Source organism: Stegostoma tigrinum, chromosome 1 (assembly GCF_030684315.1).
Source record: "Stegostoma tigrinum isolate sSteTig4 chromosome 1, sSteTig4.hap1, whole genome shotgun sequence".
Classification (NCBI taxonomy): domain Eukaryota; kingdom Metazoa; phylum Chordata; class Chondrichthyes; order Orectolobiformes; family Stegostomatidae; genus Stegostoma; species Stegostoma tigrinum.
In genome coordinates, this window is record NC_081354.1 from 158,185,598 (window position 1) to 158,209,708 (window position 24,111).

Here is a 24,111-nt window from a genome sequence, read left to right on the forward strand (position 1 = left end):
AACAAGGTGTAGGACTGGATGAACACAGCAGGCGAAGCAGCATCAGAGGAGCAACAAAGCTGATGTTTAAAGTCTGGAGCCTTCTTCGTCCTCTAATGCTGCCAGGCCTGCTGTGTTCATCCAGCTCTACACCTTGTTATTTCAGACTCCAGCATCAGCAGTTCCTAGTATCACTGGCTTGTAGTTTCTTGCTTTTTGTCTTGTTCACTTTTTGAAGAGAGGAATTATTCACTATCTACCAATCTAATAGGACAGACCACAAAATAAGGCAGTTTTGTGAAACTGAAACAAACACATTAACAACCTCCCAACCAGGACAATTTGAGACACGAGCTTGAAGTCCATCGGAGTCCTGGCAGTTGCCAGCTGCAGCTCAAACAATTTACTCAGTATCACTGCCCTGCTGAATGAGTTTCCAGAGTTTCTCTCTCCCTTCCATTTCCCAATTTATTGCTGCTTCTGGGGTGTTACTTGCTTTCTCTGTCGAGAAGACCACAGAGAAGTATCTTTTGTATTCAACCATCATTGTATTATTTTTCAATATTCATTCTCCAGTCTCACTTTCTGTACACCAAAACTCTTGCTTAACTCTTTTGTTCTTTAAAGATTTATAGAAACTCTTACTAAGCTGTGTTAACATTTTGCTGCTTGCTCTCATATTAAAACCTTTCCCTCATTAATTTTTTGGTCTTTTTTGATATTTTGTTTATTCCATCTAATCTTTTGGATTGCCACATGTTATTTCACAGTCATAAGCTTTTTCTTTTCGTATGATATAGTTTAACATTCCAAGTTAAGCATAGGGCATGGGTCCCTTGGAACTTTTCTTAATAGCAGTCAGATGGCAGCACTATTAATCATTTAATGTGGCCCCAGGCACGCAAGGTGATCTCAGCAGTGGATAAAGTCCATGGTCAGAAAATGCAGACATGATGGGCTGTACGGCCTTTCTGTGCTGTTAAAAGCTGTAAAATGTATAAGAAATAATGGGAACTGCAGATGCTGGAGAATCCAAGATAACAAAATGTGAAGCTGGATGAACACAGCAGGCCAAGCAGCATCTCAGGAGCACAAAAGCTGACGTTTCGGGCCTAGACCCTACATCAGAGAGGGGGATGGGGAGAGGGTTCTGGAATAAATAGGGAGAGAGGGGGAGGCGGACCGAAGATGGAGAGAAAAGAAGACAGGTGGAGAGGAGAGTATAGGTGGGGAGGTAGGGAGAGGATAGATCAGTCCAGGGAAGATGGACAGGTCAAGGGGGTGGGATGAGGTTAGTAGGTAGGAAATGGAGGTGCAGCATGAGGTGGGCGGAAGGGATAGGAGAGAGGAAGAACAGGTTAGGGAGGCGGGGACAGGATGGGCTGGTTTTGGGATGCAGTGGGGGAAGGGGAGATTTTGAAGCAAGTGAAGTCCACATGGGAACCCTGCAGCCCAATGGTATCAAAGTGGAATATGAGTGCTGTTCCTGCAACCTTCGGGTGGCATCATTGTGGCACTGCAGGAGGCCTATGATGGACATGTCGTCTGAGGAATGGGAGGGGGAGTTAAAATGGTTCGTGACTGGGAGGTGCAGTTGTTTATTGCGAACCAAATTTATTGCTTTGCAGAACACCTCCACTTGGTTTGCAATAAACAACTGCACCTCCCAGTCATGAACCATTTTAACTCCCCCTCCCATTCCTCAGACGACATGTCCATCATAGGCCTCCTGCAGTGCCACAATGATGCCACCCAAAGGTTGCAGGAACAGCGACTGATATTCCACTTGGGAACCCTGCAGCCCAATGGTATCAATGTGGACTTCACAAGCTTCAAAATCTCCCCTTCCTCCACTGCATCCCAAAACCAGCGCAGCTCGTCCCCTCCCCCCACTGCATCCCAAAATCAGCCCAGCCTGTCCCCGCCTCCCTAACCTGTTCTTCCTCTCACCTATCCCCTTCTCCCACCTCAAGCCGCACCTCCATTTCCTACCTACTAACCTCATCCTGCCCCCTTGACCTGTCCGTCTTCCCTGGACTGACCGATCCCCTCCCCACGTATACTGTCCTCTCTACCTATCTTCTTTTCTGTCCATCTTCGGTCCGCCTCCCCCTCTCTCCCTATTTATTCCAGAACCCTCTCCCCATCCCCTTCTCTGATGAAGGGTCTTGGCCCGAAACGTCAGCTTTTGTGCTCCTGAGATGCTGCTTGGCCTGCTGTGTTCATCCAGCTTCACACTTTGTTATATTACAATGTATAAGCTTGCAGAGAATCCATTGTTCTTTTGCAGTTCTTCTCATTATGTAAATAGGAAAGATTCCAAAGCAGCAAGAAATCCCACTGCAGAATTGTTTTATGTACAAAGGAGGGAAAAGTGCACATTACTGTTTCCCCTTGTGAAAAGGCACTTGTCTTCTGAAGACATATCACAGATATCAAATATCGCACTCCTTTTCGAATGATGATTTACCTTCTGCATTTCCTTCAGGAAGTAGTGTGCTCAGTGGTTTAGTTACCTCCCATTTTGGGTTGATGTATGCTGGCATAACCCGGAGCAGCTCCTGCTTGTCCTCCTCTCGGAGAACAGGAATTGTTTTCAGAATCAGCTGCATTTGTTCCAGCTCATGAGCACCTGGCAAGAAAAAAAAAGATGGAGAGACGACATCACACCATTTTAAAATTAATTCACGTATTCTTTGTCACAGTACAAGTGTCGTTCAAAATTTAAAACCTACATAACCGGATCCATTAACTGTTAGGATATGTTAGAGTATATATTAGGGAAATATTGGACTGCGGCCTGGAATCCTCAAATGTGAGTTTCACCTTGACAATGAGGGGTAGAGAAAAGAGGCCATGTTGGTTTACCTCAGGTTTTCTGGCAATGCAGCCAGGCACCCCTACTTGTTTTGACCTACATGTAGCTCTCCTCCCACAACATGAATTTAACTGCTCATGTCGTCTGAAGTGATCTAGAAAGTCAGTCAGTCAGTTATAAACAATAACTGCAGAACTGAAGCAAAACACAAAGAGCTGACAGACCCATTAACAATGCCAAAGGCATCACAGCAACATAAGATTTAGACATCCCAAGCTCAGTTGTCCCATATGGTCCTATTTTTCTAGCAAACGGTCACCAAACTGGAACTCTGATGAAGGGTGTAGGCCCGAAACGTCAGCTTTTGTGCTCCTGAGATGCTGCTTGGCCTGCTGTGTTCATCCAGCTCCACACTTTGTTATCTTGAATTCTCCAGCATCTGCAGTTCCCATTATCTCTCACCAAACTGGAACAGCCTTAGTGCACACAATTATACACTAAGAATAACATTTATCAACCAATCTTCTGGGTTATTTTATCATAAACCCTGGTGTGTCCAGCAGAATAGCTGAGAATGACGTTGGGAATCCTTGCAGACCCTATGGAATCTCATGGCTCCAAGTGTAAGAAGGTCAGGAAATTCTTCTGCTGATTGAGGGCTAGTTGGTAGCAATCAACTGGCAAATTAGTCATATCGTCATTTTGAGCACCTTTTCGTCAAACAACTGCAAACACAGAATACACAGAAGAGGTGGGAATCTTCAACATTCACCATTTGCTGAATAAGCAGAGTCTCAAAGCTCATAGCACCAGGCTGGACTGAGCCAGTGTCAGCTGAGGAAGGAACCAACACAAGGCCATTCTTCCTGGTTTCAATCTGAGCAATATATTTCTGACAGTCTCAGTGGTCCACAATAACATCTGTGGTTGGGATAACTACCCTGTACTTGTGAAGTGTTATTTTTAAGGCAATAGTGCATCATTACCATCATGTTAAATGATATGTATAAGCAGATCCAGCAGTCCAAAGGTGGGCATTCATGAGACATTATGGAACATCAATAGTAGAAGTGTATGCCAGTTTGTGGCCTAACAGATCTTCTCTCCTATCACCAAGGCAAAAAATTAATTATATCTGAGATAATGGGAACGCAGATGCTGGAGAATCAGAAATAACAAAGCAGGCCAATTCCATGCTGCTAAGAAGCTGCTTAGCCTGTTGTGTTCATCCAGCTTCACACTTTGTTATCTCTAAAAGAATAATTACTTTCTATTAACCCTTTTCATATGTATCATAGTTGCACTTGCATATTTCATAATTGAGTCTCAAGGTAATTTTGCTTAATGGTTATAGGAGTGAGGATCTGTCAAGCCATGAGCTGGAATACAGTTCTGCTGCTGTTCATGTTCCATAATGCCTCATAGATGCCCATCTTTGGGCTGTTAGATCTGCTTATACATATCATTTAACATGATGGTAATAATGCACTATATAAATGGAGAGTTTTCTCACCTTAAAAATAAGGCTTCATAAATGCAGGGTAGTTATCCCATCCACAGATGCTGTTGTGGACCACTGAGACTGTGAGAAATATCTTGCTAAGATTGAGACCAGGCAGAATGGCCTTGTGTTGGTTTCTTTGTCAGCTGACAATGGATCAGCCCAGCCTGGTGCTATTGAGATGTTAATGGGTTATGCTCCTTCTCTCCTCATACAGCAGTATGTGAACACTGTCTCAACTTCCTGCTCGAATAGGATTGTGTGTGAAACATCTGTAGGGCTGTGAAACATTTGTAAAAACAAATGGCATTAAGCTCTGTAATCTTTATGGCTCTAGCCGCACTGCTTCCTACCCCTGTTCCTGCTGAGATGGCCAGGTCAGTGACCTTTGATCAAGCCAGGCAGTTGTCACCACTCGAAATCGCATCTTGTCATCATACACTTTGTGGTGACGATCAAAGCTGTATCCTGTTCTCACATGTAGTCGTTGTTTTCTGTGTCTGCCAATTCCAAGGGTATAAAAGCGGGGATTGTCCCCTGTTCAGAGAGAATCGCACACGATACTCAGCACTCTGTGCCAGGTTGTGTACAGCGATCCTCCGCAGCTTGTACTTGCTTAATAATAAAGGAATGTGTTTTTGTAACCAGGTCAGTGTCATGCTCTTGCATCAAGTCCATGAAGGTCTGTGAAAAACGAACTTAACACTATGAAGTTCAGGACTCTGCTTATTCAGCAAAGAGGTGGGCTTACCAATTTCGGTGCATTTTGAAGATTTCCATCTTCTGTGTATTCATTTCGTCTTTTTTTCACTTTATTTTAATTGTTGCTAATGAAATAGTAATTCTATCCAGCATTGCAAGACAACATTTTGTAAATGGTAAATACATGAATAGGAACTTTCTTACCAGCAAACAACATCTTTCCAGTCAGCATTTCTGTAAATATACAGCCTGCAGCCCACATGTCAATAGCTTTGGTGTAGTTGTTCGGAGACAGAAGGAGGCGAGGAGATCGATACCATTTGGTTACTAAACCTTCAGAAAGATGACCCTGGACAATGAGAAGTGTGAAAACACAATATTGACCAACACAAACAATTTCCACATTGGTTTGGCTTTAAAGAAAAAGTTCTGTGAAACAATTTTGTTGCTTAAGGTACTAAGGGTATCATTATCACAAACCTATAGCATGAAATTGGCAAATATTCAGATCTTTCTTCAAAGTGAGGGCCAGGCATAACGCACAGGATGCCTTGACCATCATCCTCTAAAAAAGGATCTTCTGCCGATCAGGGAGCTGAGTGGTTACCCACCATAGTTTTTGGCGAATTGCTTTCTGCGACAGTGATTTCCTGTCCTGCCTGAAACTGTCTGACACTGAGTAGCAATGCCACCTTTTCAGATGCTGAGGCTGCTGTTTGCATTATACTGTTGAAGCCCTCGAGCAGTAGGCAAGGTGGTGACTTTTCAGAGGCAGGGTGGTTGCAGAACATGAAGGCATGTTGAAGATGTTTGGTAGCAAGGTGACTCTCAGGTGCTCTAATGTGGCTCCAGTGCATCAAGCAATTACTGCTTTTCGGCTTTCGACATCCGTGCTCAATTGTATGGCACTACAATTTATGTACAGGCCTCATTTCAGCCCTATCACTAACATCTTCCTCCTTATTAACTCCGAGAACTTCCCCCTGAGTTATTGACTCAGACATTTACAGGACAGAAGGAGGCCATTCCCCTATCATTTCTATGCTGGCCAACAAAGCTCTGACTAAACTAATCCCATTTTACAGCTTTTGGTCCATCGTTCTGAAGGTAATGACAATACAAGTGTATATCCAAATTTGGTTCAAAATATTTCAAGAGTTTCTGTCTCAACCAGTCTTTCAGGCTCCCACTACCCTTTTGATGATAATGTTTCTTCTCCACTTTAGCTTTCTACCTCTTACCTTAAATCTATGGTCCCTGGTTATTGATCGCTCCATTAACGGAAAAAGAACCTTCCTATCCAGTCTACCTATGCCTCTCAATCTTACACACCTCTAACAGGGCTCCCTCTTAAGTTTTGCTACTCCAAAGAAAATAACCCTAGCTTATCCAATCTTTCCTCATAGCTCAGACACTCCACTACAGGCAACATTCTGATAAATCTCATGTGCATCCTCTCGAGTAGCATAATGTGGTGACCAGGGTTGCCCTCAGTACTCCAGTTGTGACATGATCATAGTTTTATGCAGTTCCTACATAACCACCTTGCTCTTGTATCCTATGCATCAACTAATAAAGGCAAGCCCATATGCCCGTTTGATCACCTGGTTATTTTCCCTGCTTCTTTCAGGGACCAGTCCATATGCACACCAAGGTCCCAGTATTTCTAGTGTCGTACCATTGATAGTGTAATCCCTTGTTAGAATTACATCATACTTTCCAAGTTGAATTCTATTTGCTACTGGCCTGTTTGTCTGCCCAGTCCATTGATATCCTCCTGCTAACTCCCTCATCATTTACCAGATCTGTTTGAGGCTAGGGTCTTGTGGCACAGGGGTACTGTCCCTGACTCTAGTATCAGAAGGTGCAGGCTCAAGTCCCATCTAGGCTGGATATGCATCATAGCTGTGAACACTGATCCAAAGCCCAGATGTTCATTCCCCTTCTACTTCTGCCTGCTTGAAAAGATTACCCTTCCTCATTCCTAACAACTCCTCTAGCTTTGTTTAACTTGGTCACTGTTACAGTTACAAACTCACAAGCTGCTTTCCCTCTAAGTTGTGCAGCCACTCTGAGGATTCGATTCTATGCACCAAAACATTCGAGGGTGTGCTACTTGCATGCAACAGTCTTGTCTGTACTATGTAATTATTGAGCTGCAACAGATGGATGACTGCAGTTAATTCCCCATTGTAAAGGTCACATAATTAAGAAAAAAAATTCTATGGGATAGGGGCATCGCTGGCTGGGCAAGCATTTTTTGGCCATTCCTACATGTCCCTCCACAGGTAGTGGTAAGCTGCCTTCTTGAACCACTGCAGCCCATTTGGTGTAAATAGACCAACAATGCCATTACAGAGAAAGTTCCTGAATTTGACTCAGTGATAGCGAAGAAAACACGATATATTTCCAAGTCAGAATGGTGAGTGGCTTGTAGAGGAACCTGCAGGTGGTGGTGTTCCCATATATCTGCTGCCCTTGTCCTTCTGGTGGTAGTGGTCAGGAGTTTGGAAAGTGCTGTCTAAACAGTCGTGGAGAATTTCTGCAGTGCATCTTGTAGATAATACACTGCTGCTACCGCATGTTGGAAGAAGTGGATGTTTGTGGATGTGGAACCAAACAAGCGGCTGCTTCATTAAGGATGGTGTCAAGCTTCTTGAGTGTTCTTGGACCTCCACCCGTCCAGGCAAAAGGACAGTATTCTATCACAATCCTGTTTTGTGTCTTGTAGATGGTAAGAGGCTTTTCTGGGGACTCAGGAGATGAGTTACTTGCTGCAGGATTCCTAACTCTGACCTGCTGTGGTAGCCACTGTATTTATATAGCTAGTCCAATTCATTTTCTGGTCAATGATAACCCACTGGATGTTATCTGGGGCACACAGTAACAGTAACATAATTGAATATGAAGAAACGAGGATTAGACTATCCCTTATAATAAAGTGTGAAGCTGGATGAACACAGCAGGCCAAGCAGCATCTCAGGAGCACAAAAGCTGACGTTTCGGGCCTAGACCCTTCATCAGATGAAGGGTCTAGGCCCAAAACGTCAGCTTTTGTGCTCCTGAGATGCTGCTTGGCCTGCTGTGTTCATCCAGCTTCACACTTTATTATCTTGGATTCTCCAGCATCTGCAGTTCCCATTATCTCTTAGACTGTCCCTTGTTCGAGATGGTCATTACCTGGGACCTTGTGTAGGGTAAAAGTTATTTTCCACTTGTCAGCCCAGACCAACATATTGTCCAGGTCTTGCTAGAATTAGGTATGGACTGCTTCGGTATCTGAAAAGTCACAAGTGGTGCTGAACAGTGTTTTTCTTACTGGCTGTATGGCCTCCAAAATCTAATTGTGCTGTAACAATTTTGTGATCCTGCTGTATATCTACCACTTGATAAAATAACATTGCTGGTTCCTGACCAAAAACCTTCCTTCTATTATATAGTTATTTTCATAAAGTATTACATATATTTTATGTTCCCAGCTGCTTCTCATGGTGCCCTCCTATTTCTTGCAGAAATTGTGATTTGTGTAGCACTTATTGGCTGATGTGTCAAATCCCCAGTGATGAGCTGTCGCACAGATACTCACTCATCATGCTTTCAGAGGCTGAGTTAACTGGATCAGGCTGGCCACAATGCACAATCAACATGAAAGCATTTCATGAAAATCCACCTCTGTAACCCTCCAGAAACCTCAATCCCCTTTAGTAATACCGAAATCATGCAATGCAACATTAACAGCCTCATTTTTATCTTCTCAATTAAATTTATACAATTAAGGAGGCTTTCAGTGAAGCCAACAGAAATTATTATGGAAGACAGCCCCAGTCCCTTTCCAGCTCCAGCTCCACATTTATTGACTCTAGCTTCCAGCATCTGTAGTTCTTACCTTCCCACGCCCCAGTTTCAGAAAATAAAACTCAAAAACCTATTTTCTCTTTTTGAAAGGTCAGCTAGGCCAGGCCAGGCCAGGCCCTAGGTCTCATTTGAACATAGAACATAGAACATTACAGCACAGTACAGGCCCTTCGGCCCTCGATGTTGTGCCGACCTGTTATACCGCTCTCAAGCCCATCTAACCTACACTATTCCATGTACGTCCATATGCTTGTCCAATGACGACTTAAATGTACCTAAAGTTGGCGAATCTACTACCATTGCAGGCAAAGCGTTCCATTCCCTTACTACTCTCTCAGTAAAGAAACTACCTCTGATATCTGTCCTATATCTTTCGCCCCTCAATTTAAAGCTATGCCCCCTCGTGCTCGCCGTCACCATCCTAGGAAAAAGGCTCTCCCTATCCACCCTATCTAACCCTCTGATTATTTTATATGTTTCAATTAAGTCACCTCTCAACCTTCTTCTCTCTCATGAAAACAGCCTCAAATCCCTCAGCCTTTCCTCGTAAGACCTTCCCTCCATACCAGGCAACATCCTAGTAAATCTCCTCTGCACCCTTTCCAAAGCTTCCACATCCTTCTTATAATGCGGTGACCAGAACAATACACAATACTCCAAGTGCGGCCGCACCAGAGTTTTGTACAGCTTCACCATAACCTCTTGGTTCCAGAACTCGATCCCTCTATTAATAAAAGCTAAAACACTGTATGCCTTCTTAACAGCCCTGTCAACCTGGGTGGCAACTTTCAAGGATCTGTGTACATGGACACCGAGATCGCTCTGCTCATCTATACTGCTAAGAATCTTACCATTAGCCCAGTACTTTGCCTTCCGGTTACTCCTACCAAAGTGCATCACTTCACACTTGTCTGCATTAAACTCCATTTGCCACCTCTCAGCCCAACTCTGCTGCTTATCTATGTCTCTCTGCACCAGGATTAGGAAGATGCATGCCAACAGCCTTGCTGAATCGAGATTCAGTGTAGGTTTTGACATTGAATAAAGGCTGTAGTGGCCAGTAACATACTTTAAATCTGTTGCTTGCTGTCAGATCAGCTGTTGGAAAATTGGAACCCCATGGATCACTACTGCAACCAAATGTAAATGATTTTCTGAATCTACCCTATCAAAACATATTCAGCCAGGTGTTGAGAAACAGGATATGTTGCTGAGTCTTTCATCCCTACAAACTTTTATTTAGAGGTACCAATGCACTTCCAAGTTATTAAAATCCTTTTTCACATAGTGTATATTAGAAACAATTTATAATCAAATAGTTTGGATATGTAACTACATATGACTTGAACCCAGACCTTCTGGCCAAGAGGTAAAGTCATTACCCACTGCATGTCAAGACCCTCTGCTCCTATATATGCACAATATACTTTCCAACAGAATTGGTGAGTCTCCCATTAATATCCATCACCTTACTCAACATTTAATTGATGTATAATTTCTAACCCCACTGCTTATAATGGTATGATTTCCAGAAAATCTTGTGTGAACTGAAGTCAAACTTGCTCTATTGTCAACCTACTTGATAAGAGTCATATATTAGCACACCATTGAATTTGGCTGTGGAGCACCTCACGTCAATACATTGTGTCAAGGCTAACACCTCACTCATGTGACTTGTATTCCTGCCTACCTTGCCCTCTGATATAATATCACGATATCAAGAAGGAACAGTAGATACACAGCCCAGTTCAAACTTAAAATAGTTGAGTTTGCACAGCAGGCAAAGTAATGGTACAGTAGCTAGAGAATTCAAGTTATACAAAAAGAATGTTAGTGATGGGAGAAAGCACTCCTCACAGCTTAGGTAGGATCCTAAGAATAAATACGTAAACAGAAGGAAGTGGCCGTAGCTGGAGGATGAAGTTACACAGTGCACCAATGAGAATCACTATGATTTTCAGTTTCCTAAGGATCTATCTGAATCTTCTTTCTGAAACAAGCAAGAAAATTACACATTGCAATTTCAATTCTGGCCTGCACAGTGTACGAGGTTTACAGATACTTGATGGAGAAAGACATTCACCAAGGATGGCATCATATAATCATCCATCTGCATGGATTGCAGAAGCCAGGGGTGAAACCAGAACAAGACTGTCACGAATTCATTCAAGAAGTGTGTGGGATATCAATGCACTTGATGGCAGAGAGTATGGTTATTTGGGGAATCAGGATGCTGTGACTGCCGATGAAAGTAACAGGATAATCCACACAATGATAACATTCAATAAGATTGTGACATATTATTTAGCTTTGAAGATGAGGACAAAGGTGATTTTAAAGGATTTTAACATGTGTTCACTGCAGTCTATGCTAAACTGTATTGTGGGAAAAAAAAGTGAAAATATCTGGCTAAATCTATACGGTATTTGATGGATTTGATAAGTTTAATGTTCAGAAATTAATGTCTATCACCATGGATGTTATTATTTACTACTAAGTAGAAAATGAATGTTAAAAATACCTTTGGCTGTGTTGCACCACATTGACAGGAACAGTTATAACTTGGCAACTCTACGACAGCAGTACAACTGGAATGGACAGATTTCAGCATTCCCCCTGTAAATATCGACCACCTAACTTTCAACTAAAAAATTTCATCCTAGAAATTCGACTTTTACATGAATATACACAATGATTCTCATTTCAATACTTTGTTGCTAATTTTGTGAGCAGCTTCAACATTCAAAAGAAATACTTCCAGGTCCTTAATAGGGCTCAAATTTCCTGAGCAATTTAGCAGCAAACATTCACAGTCTGCAAGCACTCTTATAACTAATAGATGTGGAAACAGAATCTTTGAATATTTTTAAGGCACAGGCAGATAGATTCTTGATAAATAAGAGGTGCACTGTTCTTGGGGGTAGGCAGGAATGTGAAGTAATCAAATCTACCAAGATCTGATTAAATGGTGGAACAGGCTCAAGGGGTCAAATCCTGCTTCTAATTTGTACGTTCATATCTTTATAAAAGATGTTTCATGAAAGGTCAACTTCTCCACTTGTAAGATAACTGTAGTTTTTTTTTATTAATTATTGGAAGTTGATGGCAAAGAATTGGAAACATAATAAATATCATTTGTTATGGATTGAAAAGATATAATAAGGATGATTCCCACTTTACCCACCTCTAAATTGACTGAAGGCAAACGAGTGTTAAAAGAAAAGGCATTTTAACACCATCAGTGCTGGAATGTTTGAACAGAAGACTGTTTTCCTGAAATATTACAGGTACCTCCAATTGCTTTTTTGTTCACTAAGGAAGGAAATGAAGTTTAGCAAGATGAGTTCACAGTGGCTTATTGTGTGCAGTAGCCAACTTCTTTTATTCCACTCCAGTCGAGGTACAATTGAAGCACTGTAGTGAAATCTGGTTAAGTTCCTCAAGCATAAAATTCAAATGTATTGTGATTGCTGCTACCCAAGAGCTCCTTTATTTTGAGATAAATCACTATTCCTACGTCATTACACAGTAGCAGGTCTAGTTTGGGAGCAATTTAACTGCAGACGCTGGGACTTGCATTGAAAACAACAAATGCTAGAAATTGCAGTGAATCAGGCAGCATCCACAGAGAGACAGCAAGCTAACGTTTCAAGTCTGGAATACTGATGAACAGTCATCTGGACTCAACCTATTAGTTCGTTCTTTCTCCACGAATGCTGCCTGACCCACTGTGATTTCCAGCACTTGATGTTTACACCAGGTCTAGCATAGCCTGCGATAAGACAATGTGGAGCTGGAGGAACACAGCAGGCCAGGCAGCATCGGAGCAGCAGGAAAGCTGACATTTTGAATTGGGACCCTTCTTCAGCAATGGGTCCCAACCCAAAATGTCACCTTTCCTGTTCTTCTGATGCTGCCTGACCTACGGCGTCTCTCCAAGCTCCACACTGTTGTATCTGACTACAGCATCAGCAGTTCTTACTACCTCCTAGTATAGCCTGCTTTCTCAGTGACTGAAGAATACAGTGTTTCAAGAAATCATCCCAAAAACATTCTATATAATCTCCTCATTGAGGCTACGTTTGCCCATCCAAATTGTCCAGTTGGTATGTAGATTGAAACTCCCCATGATTGCTGACATACCTCTATAAAAAGTTCCTATTAGTACTTCCTTGACACCTGAACTTACTATACTGCTACTGTCCAGAGGCCTGTATACCTCTCCCACAAATGACTTTTTGCCTTTACCATTTCTTAACCCTACTAAAACCGCTTCTGCATCTTGTATGTAGAACTTGGTTCATCCCTTTCTATGATACTAATGCTGCAATTAATTACAGCAGCACATTTTCCGAGCTGCCTGTCCTTCCTAAATGTCATTTACCCCTATCTCTGTGATCCAGCTGCCATGTCTCTGTAACGGCATTCAGATACTTCTTTTCTAACTTCAATTTGCACTAATCAGTTTACAGAGGGGGAAGGTGGTGGCCTAGTGGTTTGGACTGTTACTCCAGAGACCTAGGCAGTGTTCTGGGGACCTGGGTTTGAACCCTGCCATGGCAGATGGTGGAATTTGAATTCAATAAAAATCTGGAATTGAGATAAGCATGAATCCATTGCCAACCATCAGAAAAAAAAACACCATCTGATTCACAAACGTCCTTTAAGGAAGGAAACTGCCATTCTTACTTGGTCTGACCTACATGTGACTCTAGACCCACTACAAAAATGGTTGAGTCTTAACTGCCTTCAGGGCACTGAGGGATGGGCAATAAATGTTGGCAAGCCAGTGACACCCACATCCCGTGACTGAATTACACAAAAATCTGTTGTGAATGCTACATGCATTCAGATACAAGCTTTATGTCGTCCATTTATTGGTTTTGTAATCTCTAGCATTATCAGTTAATGGCTCTTCACTTTGTACTTTCCCATAGAAATGCCTTTCTCTATTTTCATGACTAACTCTTTGATATGCTACATCTTCTCAAATTTGACCTCTTGCCTCTGCTCTCAGTGTAAACCCTTTATACTACACTAATTATACACTTCACTGGAATACTGTCCCAGCACAGTTGAGTTGTAAACCATCCCAAAGGTTCAGTGATAATAAAATGTGAGGCTGGATGAACACAGCAGGCCAAGCAGCATCTCAGGAGCACAAAAGCTCAGTTTCCACTTTCCCCATCACTGGTACCAGTGCCCCTTTCTTCCACATCAGTCAAAACAGAAAGACATAACAAACATATATAAAGATAATGACTTGGATTGCAAAACATTCCTACAAACCTCTCCCTTCAGCATTCTCATTTCTTAAGTGTTTGCAATTGCCGATGAGATCTGAGATCAGGTCACTGCACTTGAACTATACTGGAGCCAAATAGCTCCTACCTGCTCAAACCAGTTTTCTCTAACAGCACAGCCTTAACTGTGTCACAACTTTTGTGAAATGCAATAAAAATCAGTTACTGATAAAGTCAGATCTCCCTTGTCATACTCAGAATAAGAATCAAAAGCACTATTAGTGTTTTAAAAGCAGTACTGAAAAGCCAAAGTGATAATAGTAATTGTGTTGAAGAAACAAGAAATTAATAATACCTATCCCTCCCAAGGCTAAATGTAATGTAGAAAATTATATCTTTGAAACTCAGCAATGTTCTCATGAGAGACAGGTCTTGGCAAAGCGAACAACAACATGACAGCTGGTCCACACTGCATCATTTTCTGTTATATTTTTCATCCACTGTTGGCTTTTATACAGCTTATCAATGTCAGCTCAAATACTATCATCATCATACATGCCCTGTCTCATTTTCTTCTCTTCCCTCACTTACCTGACAAAATCTCCTTTAAACAAAGTTAATTGGATCCCTGCTGCATATTGTGATTTGAACTGTTTAAAAACGATTGCCAATCTTCTCAATCACCTAATGACCTTGAGATCAGAGCACACATTTGCAGTGGGCAAGTGCACTGGAAGGGTCGATAGCTAACTGAACTGGCTTTGGCAAGAATAGCTTATTAACATAATTATAGTGCCTACATGTTTACCAAATGAGCAGAGCTACACAACAGCAGATGGGGAGAAAGAATGCACTTGGCCGAAAAGAGTTGTTGCTCTTTTTTTTAATGATTTTGTTCTATGCTGAGTCATTGTACCTGAATTATTCAGTCAGTGGAATGCATTGTTGCTCAGAGACCAGGGAAAACAGTGAGACAAGATTCTCACTAGTGAGTGGCGAGAGGCATTTATTAACATCCTCATTATTACACCCTGTGTCATTTCATTTCTATATAGTTTCCCATTCTCCCACCCTCTGAATAGAAACCAGACAGCGACAATTCCCCACATGAAGGTCAGAGCAGATACCAGGTGACTCCAGCTCACTGCTTACTTCTCTGGCCCTCCATTTTGGATACCAGGCACCAACATCTCAGGATATACGCTATGGGCAGCTGCTCCACATACCTCTCATCCAACAGGGCCTAACAGTCCCCAATTTCCCTCGGTCTGACATGTCTGAGGCAATTCATAGGAGCCAAGCACTTGACCAAGTGCACAGCTGGGTTTCAAAAATGCTGCCAGTGCCTGGAATCCTGCAAGATCCTGGCAGTGGGCAGTAGTTCTGTCTGTGATGAGTGGGAGAATATGGTGAGCAGAGTTCCCGAGGGGTGTGGTGTGTAAATAATGGGATGAGTTTGGAAGATAGTGCGAGTAAACCCACCAAGGCCTGTGGAGAGAAACCTTGCATGAAACTTGCCAAAATTGACACTTGATTTCCGGTAAAATTCAGCTTATTTATACAGCTTTAAGTGCTGAGATAGACCTGTACCAGCCTTGCGGGCCAGCATGAGAATTCTGACTGATATTGGCTGTTTATTCTTCTCAGGTCAGCAATGTGGAAAGCATTGGTCCTCGAAGCTCAAAGCTTAAAAGAAAGAAGGAACATTAAATGAGGCTGAGAGAACCTGTAAATGTTGTGTACTTGGAATTTCAAAAAGCATTTGATAAGGTGCCACAGCAAAGTTTGCCATTCATGACGTAAGGGTAAAAATTATCATGGATAAAGGATTGGTTGGCTAACAGGAAGCAGAATGTACAGGTAACTGGGTCATTTCTAGGTTGGCAAGTTGTAATTAGTGGATCATCGTGGGATCAGGGGACTTAACCACTTGTAATCTTTATTTAGATGGAAGAATTGAGTGTATGTCAGCTAAATTTGGGGACGGCACAAAGATGGGCTAGAAAGTAGTGAGGCGGACAAAAAAATGTTTACAAAGATAAGTGAAGTGAAAGGGAAGAAGAATTGGTAATTTGGAAAATTGTGAACTGCAATTTAAATGGAGAAAGACTACAAAACTCAGTAGTACAGAGGGATCTGGGGTCCTGGTATATTAATCACAAGAATTTAGGCTGCAGGTGTAATTAAGAAAAAAGTGGAATGTTGTTTATTGCAAGGGGAGTAGAGACATTTTGCATACTATTTGTACAGGATATTGGAGAGACCACATCCACAGTAATGTGTACAGTTTTAGTTGTTTTACTTAAGAAAGGATGTGACAGTATCGGATGCAGTTCAGAGAACGTTGAGTTGACGGTTTCCTGGGATGAGAGATGTTATCCTATGACAAAAACATTGGACTTATTATGCCTGTAACTGTTGGAAAAATGAGAGGTGATCTCAGCTAAACAAGTAAGATCCTGAATGGGCATTGACAAGATGGATGTGAGAGGAAGTTTCCCCTTGTGGGAAAGACTAGAATTAGAGATCACAGGTTACAAATAAAGGATTTCCCATTTAGGAGTGGAGATAAGGAGATTTTTTTTCTCATAAGGTTGTTAGAAAATTAATTTTCTTCTCCAGAAAGCAGCTGAAACAGGGTCATTGAATATTTTTCTGGCTGAGTTAGATTGCTAATTGATGGGAGAATCAAAGGATGGGTTAGACAGGAAAGTAGAGTTGAAGACATAATTTCTTTTATTTATTCATTCCTGGGATAAGGGCATTATTAGTACAGTCAACATTTATTGCCCATCCCTAACTGCCCAGAGGTCAAACACTTTGCTGTGGGTCTGGAGTCACATGTAGGCCAGAACATGTAAGGATGGTAGTTTTCTTCCCTAAAGGACATTAGTGAACCAGATGGGTTTTCCTGACAATTGACAATGGATTTGTGGATTAGACTTTTAATTCCTATTTACTTCCTTATTGAATTCAAATTCTATCATCTGCTATTGTCATCCTTAGACACTAAATTACAGATTTTTTTATTGAATTCATATTCCACCATCTACCATGGCAGGATTTGAACCCGGGTCCCCATTATCTGGGTCTCTGGATTAACAGCCCAGCAATAATATCATTAGGCCATCACTTTCCCCTTATATATTTTCACATTGGTCTCATTGCTTTTCTTTATTGAACATACCAAAGTCCATTCTGGTCTTCAGAGCAGATTGAAAGATTCCTGCCTTATTGCCATACTGCAACAAGGAAATGTTCCTTGTACAATCCTATTGCATGGAGTGCAAACCTTAAAATTCAGGAAAGATGGAAGAGAGGATGCAATCCTCCAATTACCAATCCTCATTTCAAGGGGTATATTTGGAAGCGTTCCTTGAAATCTTCCCGAGCACACCATACAGAAGTTTCAATGGGATTTCTCTAGCTCATAGTAGTGTAGAGTTTATGGAAAACTTTACAGACAAAGGTACTGATTAAGCTAAAAAAAATCCCCAGTAACTTCATTAGGAGCAGAAGAAAACAATGACAGTCTCTCCTTTAGATATTCCCAGGCCTCTTTTCCAAACTCAGAATGCAGTGTGCTGCTCTGATTTTCAGAACTGCAGCTAGGGTTATATAGTTAAGATGATGGTGCAGTGGTAATGTCACTGGATTAGTGATCCAGAGCTCAAGGAAACATAGGTTTCTGTCATGTTATGGCAGATGGCAATATTTGAATTCAATAAAATCCAGAATTTTAAAAAACACAATCTAATTTTTTATCTGCATTCACAAAAAGTGAATGCAACTGGTTAGGTCAGCATTTATTGCCCATCCCTATTTGCCCAGAGGGCTGTTAAGAATCAACCACATTGTTATGGGTCTGGAATCACATGTAGATTACTATCTCAATGGAGTCAAGTTAGGTAAAGGGGAAGCACAACGAGATCTAGGTATTCTTGTACATCAGTCAATGAAAGCAAACATGCAGGTACAGCAGGTAGTGAAGAAAGCTAATGGCATGCTGGCCTTCATCACAAGAGGAATTGAGTATAGGAGCAAAGAGGTCCTTCCGCAGCTGTACAGGGCCCTGGTAAGACCGCACCTGGAGTACTGTGTGCAGTTTTGGCCTCCCAATTTGAGGAAGGACATTCTTGCTATTGAGGGAGTGCAGCGTAGGTTCACAAGGTCAATTCCCGGAATGGCGGGACTATCATATGTTGAAAGATTGGAGCGACTGGGCTTGTATACTCTTGAGTTTAGAAGGATGAGAGGGGATCTGATTGAGACGTATAAGATTATTAAGGGATTGGACACTGTGGAGGCAGGAAGCATGTTTCCGCTGATGGGTGAGTCCAGGACCAGAGGACACAGTTTAAAAATAAGGGGTAGGCCATTTAGAACAGAGTTGAGGAAAAACTTCTTCACCCAGAGAGTGGGGGACATATGGAATGCTCTGCCCCAGAAGGCAGTGGAGGCCAACTCTCTGGATGCTTTCAAGAAAGAGATAGACAGAGCTCTTAAAGATAGTGGAATCAAGGCTTATGGGGATAAGGCAGGAACAGGATATTGATTGTGGATGATCAGCCATGATCATAATGAATGGTGGTGCTGGCTCGAAGGGCCGAAAGGCCTACTCCAGCACCTATTGTCTATTGTAGGCCAGGTAAATTGGCAGTTTCCTTCCCTAAAGGACATTAGTGTAACAGATGGGTTTTTACAATAGCCATTAAGCATTATATGATTGCCATTAGATAAGATTTTTATTCCAGATTTTATTGGATCCAAAATTCACCATCTATTATGGTGGCATTCAAACCCACAACCCCAGAGTATTGCCTGGACGCTGGATTGCTGGTTTAGTGACATTATCACCACTCCACAGCCATCTCCTTAATGGAGACACTTGTAAAAAGAAAGAAAATTTTGACTTCCCTACCAATGCCGCAGAATTTGAAAAACACATTAAAATGCACTGACCTGGCTATAAAGTCACATTCACTTGAGATTATGGACTTTGCCGCTTGCTTTATCAAACTAGTGTAGGCTGATAAATGTTGGACTTGACCTTCAGTCTCTTCCTTCAGTAGTTGCGGCTATTTTCATTTTAGCAATAAGGCACACACCCAAGCATATTATTGCCAGGCAGGTATTGCATCAATCCTACACTTCTAAAATAAAAACACAATTTGCACAAAGTGGAAACTTTCTAACACTCGCATGGGTACAACAGTGCTGCAGAAAACTTCTACATCAATGTGCAGTAGTAGGATGAGTTTAAAGATAAAGCTTTAAGTTTCCCACAACACTGATTCTACAATCCCTACTACTCCATCACTGTGGGAAATAAATTGTGAAGGAACATTTTCTTTGCCTTCTTTGGGAGAAGCCCATTACCAAATGTCTGGTTAGAGAGATAGGTGCAAATCACCAGGTGGAGTGAACTTCAGAGTGAAGGCCCTTATTCTTTAGATATGGAATAATAGGTATACCTCCAGCCCTCAGAGTCATGGGACTGGCTTGAACAAAGGTTGCTGTTACAAAATTATATCTGCTATAAATACCTCCCCATTGTCATTGACATTGTCACTCCCGTAAATGGAAAGTGTATCTGATTTTTATAGGCATTGACTCATACTGCTGTCTATCTACTCAATGCAATATGAAGTGGGAATATGATAATACCGTGCCCTTGTGATTATATTACCATGCCCTTGTAATTACACTTTGATTTTACACAAACGCTTTGATAGAATGGGTCCTGACTGGAATCAATAAGACGCTTTATTTCATGATGAACATATAGAATGCTTTCATGACCATCCTGTTTAATTGAAATTGTACAACAAATTTGCATGATAAAAAATAAAGAGCATGCCACTTTTTTTATTCATTCATGGGATGACAGCGAGGCTGGCTAGGCCAGTATTTATTGCCCATCCCTAACTGCCAGAGGGCAGTTATGAGTCAACCGCATTGCTGTGGGTCTGCAGTCACATGTAGATCAGATCAGGTAAGGACAGCAGTTTCCTTTTCTAAAGGGCATTAGTGAACCAGGTGGGTTTTTCCCTGACAATCAATTCATGGTCATCATTAGACTCTTAATTCCAGAACCCAGGTCGGAGTCTCTGCATTAACAGCCTAGCGACAATATTACTTGACGTTCATCTCCCCTAACATACTATACAGCAAATGGATATTTAGCATCATATTTGATAAATTATTTGGACAATCTCTAGCACAATTAATTATAACTTGATACCTCCAACACTTTTTTTGAGATATTGGAGACTCAGAATTCAGTCACGACAAGCTCAGACAGAAGTTGCTGGAAAAGCTCAGCAGGTCTGGCAACCTCTGTGAAGAGAAAATCAGAGTTAACGTTTTGGGTCAGGTGACCCTTCCTCAGAACAGTAAGGGTCACTGGACCTGAAACGTTAACTCTGGTTTTCTCTTCACAGATGCTGCCAGACCTGCTGAGCTTTACCAACAACTTCTGTTTTTGTTCCTGATTTACAGCATCTGCATTTCTTCTGGTTTATATGACAAACTCAGGCATTACAGTCTTTATATCCATGTGTAAATACCTTGCAACTTCTCAGCAAAACTATACAACCCTTCCCTTATCTGTAACAATAAAACCGTTCAGGCTTACTGTCAACCTTACTGCAGAATCACAGTCTCATGTTTGTAACAGTACAGGTTGCTGCAAGTCCTGTTTGTATTACAACTGACCCCTATCCAACTAAAGTTGTCCTTCACTATACAGACAGAGGACATCAATCACAAATTGATGTATCTCAGGGCACAGATGTGGCACAGCTGACACTTCATTTCACGTACGTGTGCATATTCCTACATCTGTGGGCATGACTACTAAGCTATACAGCTTAGCGGTCCTTAGCTCCATCCCTAACACTTTTTCCCAATGCCCAGTGTAGCTCAGTGTATTATCATCATTCAATGTGGCACCATCACATAATGAAAAGCTTTTGAATGCTTCAAAGCATTTTACTCATCAACATCAAAAGTGAACAAGAACCAAACAAACAGAAACTGCATTTGGCTTTTAGAACAGAAATGGATTGCTTGCCTTTCAAGCATCAATGAATTTACAGTCAATAAATAATCACTACATCCAGCTCTCACCTATTGGAACCGGATGACAATTAGGTCATACATAGAAATAAAACTAGGAACTGCAGTAGGTCCTTTGACCCCTCAAGCTTATTCCACAATTCATTCTGATATCCAAATCAATAAATAGTGTGTTCCCATGTTTCCCCCGTATCCTTGATGCCTTGACCTTCAAGTACTATATCTAACTCCTTCTCGAAATCATACAATGTTTTGGCTCGAAGGCTTTCCGTAGTATTGAATTCCACAGGTTCACCACTCACTCTTAGCGAGGAAATTTCTCCTCATCTCAGTTCTAAATGGCCCACTCTGTATCTTAAGACTGTGACCCTGGTTCTGGACATCCCTGCCATTGTGAACATCCTTCCTGCATCTACCCTGTCTAGTCTTGTTAAGTCCTGTCTGTCATGTAGTGCTCAACACTGCACTAATTTACCAGGTTGAAGGTGATGTCCCTCCTGTTTAATATCCTCATCTTCCTTGTCAGAAGACGACTCGTGTCTCCCAGCTTGTCAGCCTCTCCCTCAATAAAAATTGAAAGAAGTGTGGATGCTGTAAATCAGGAACAAAAACAGGAGTTTCTGGAAAAGCTCAGCAGTCTGGCAGCATCTGTGAAGAAAAAATCAGAGTTAAAGTTTTGGGTCCAGTGACCCTTCCTCAGAGCTGATGGTAGCTGGAAAAACATTGGTTCATATGCAGAAAATAGGGAGAGGAATGGAGTGGAGGCTAAATGATAGGATAAAGGATAGAGTGCACAGAGAAGAGAAGAGCAGTTGGATAGAGAAAGGAATTGATAATGATCTGGCTGGGAGGTTAAACAGTTGTTAATGGGGACTGTTAGTGACTAACAATAGGTAGAACTAACATAATGGAAGGCTATGTGATAACAAGACCAGGTGTGTGGGGTAGGGAGAGAGTTTAAACCCTAAAATTATTGAATTTGATATCGAGTCTGGAGGGCTGCAGGGTCCCCAAGCAGAAAATGAGGTGTTGTTCTTCCAGCTTGCACTGAGCCTTGCTGGAACACTGCAGGAAGCCAGAGACAAAAATGTTGGCCAGGGAGCAGGGTGGTGCATTAAAGTGGCAGGAAACAGGTAGCTCAGGGTCTTTTTGGCAAGCAAGGCGTAGGTATTCTGTGAAGCGTTCACTCAGTCTATGCTTCGTTTCCCCAATGCAGAGGAGCCCACATTGTGAGAAGTGGATACAGTAGATTGGATTCTGAAAAGTGCACATGAAGTGTTGCTTCACCTGGAAGGTATGTTTGGCCCCTTGGGTACTGGGGAGGGAGGAGATAAATGTGCAGATGTTACACCTTCGCTAGTTACAGGGGAAGGTGCCATAGGGCTGTGGGGGTTGTTGGGGGTAAAGGAAGAATGGAGCAGGGTGTCCCGGAGGGAACAGTCCCTGCAGAAGATGGACAAAGGAGGGGAGGGGAATATGTGTCTGGTGGTGGCATCTCGCTGGAGGTGGTGGAAATGGCTTTTGATGATCTTCTGGATGTGGATGCTGGTGGGATGGTAGATAATGACAAGGGGAACCCTATCACTGTTGCGGGAGGGAAGAGATGTTATGAGGGCGGAAGTGCAGGAGATGGGTCAGATCCGGTTGAGGGCTCTGTCAACAACGGAGCTGGGGAATCCTCAGTTGAAGAACAAGACAGACATTTCAGAGGCTCCCTTGTCAAAGTCGGCCTCATCCGAACATATGCGATGGAATTGACAGAATGGGTTGGAGTCTTTACAGGAAGTAAGGTGTGAGGATGTGTAATCCAGGTAGCTGTGGGAGTCAGTGGGTTTGTAATGGACATTAGTGGCCAGTCTATCCCGAGAAATGGAAACAGAGATGTCGAGGAAGGGAAGAGAGGAGTCAGAGATAGACCAGGTAAAAATAAGGGCAGAGTGGAAATTCGAAGCGAAGTTGATCAACTTTTCCAATTCCGGATGAGACAGGGAAGTAGCACCAATGATATCATCAATATATCGGAGAAAGTGGAGGCTGGAAAAGGCCTTTATCTCATCTTCTGTTTGCCTTCTCCAGTTGTTTAGAATATAACATGCTAGGATTATGTGGCACGCTTTGTCCAGAATGTCACTACAAGACCCATCCCAACTGATCATCTTCAGGAGGCCAACTGTTTGCTCCACCACGGTCCTGGGTGAAGAATGGGCTGCATTACCTTCACAATTAGCTTTAGTCAAGGTTTTCTGTCTTTCTCTCTCTTCTTTTGTTTTTTATTCTTCTAATTTACTTCACTTACCTCTTGGTGAGAAGCTCGGTCAAGGGGGGGGGAGGGGGCCCAGCACTTGGCTTTGGAGGTGAATTTTGGCTCCCAGAGCCTTCTGCATCAGCAAGGCGGTCCTGCTGCTGACTGTTGGCTGATGCTGCGGATTCACGGAGGCAGCGGCGGACACAGGTTTGGGCCCAGTATCAGACCCAGCAGCACCTCGACGGCTGAACTGGCGAGGTAGGCCCAAACGACCTGTGGTGGCGGCAGAGTCGAGTTTGAGCTGGTGCGGTACACAATGCTGTCACTGCCATCTACACCAGTGAGGTCCAGTGAGGACTGATTGATGGTGACTGTGTCAGTGGAGGTGGGATGGCACTGAAGAACGGCAACTGTTATTCCTGTGGTGGTGGTGGCACAGCGAAGGGGACGCGCGCCTGGCCATCAGGCCTGTGGGGCCATGACGGAGCGCTTAACAAGAAGGACTGTAAAGTTGGACACTTTTGTTATTTCTTCATTTCTCTGCCTTTATGTTCTATGTTTTGGTTTACTTTTCTGTGCTTTAAGATGGCACTGCGGAGTGGTGGCACCATTCAACTCTTACTGTATTTTTCAACAAGATACACGTTACAATAAATAAATAATTTTGGGGCTGTGTAACACAATCATC

At 42.4% G+C, this 24,111-nt stretch overlaps 1 protein-coding gene across 3 annotated transcripts in view; it reads right to left on the reverse strand.

Annotated features, from left to right (window-relative positions):
• LOC125457474 (mitogen-activated protein kinase 4-like) overlaps positions 1-24,111 on the reverse strand; it is a 133,924-nt gene that overhangs the window by 31,289 nt on the left and 78,524 nt on the right. For all 3 annotated transcript variants that reach the window (XM_048541730.2, XM_059649677.1, XM_048541817.2), the window contains exons 3-4: positions 5,205-5,349; positions 2,450-2,611 (exon numbers count right to left, since the gene is read on the reverse strand). In XM_048541730.2, the coding sequence (XP_048397687.1) occupies positions 2,450-2,611; positions 5,205-5,349 (307 nt within the window). The remainder of the gene's footprint in view (positions 1-2,449; positions 2,612-5,204; positions 5,350-24,111) is intronic.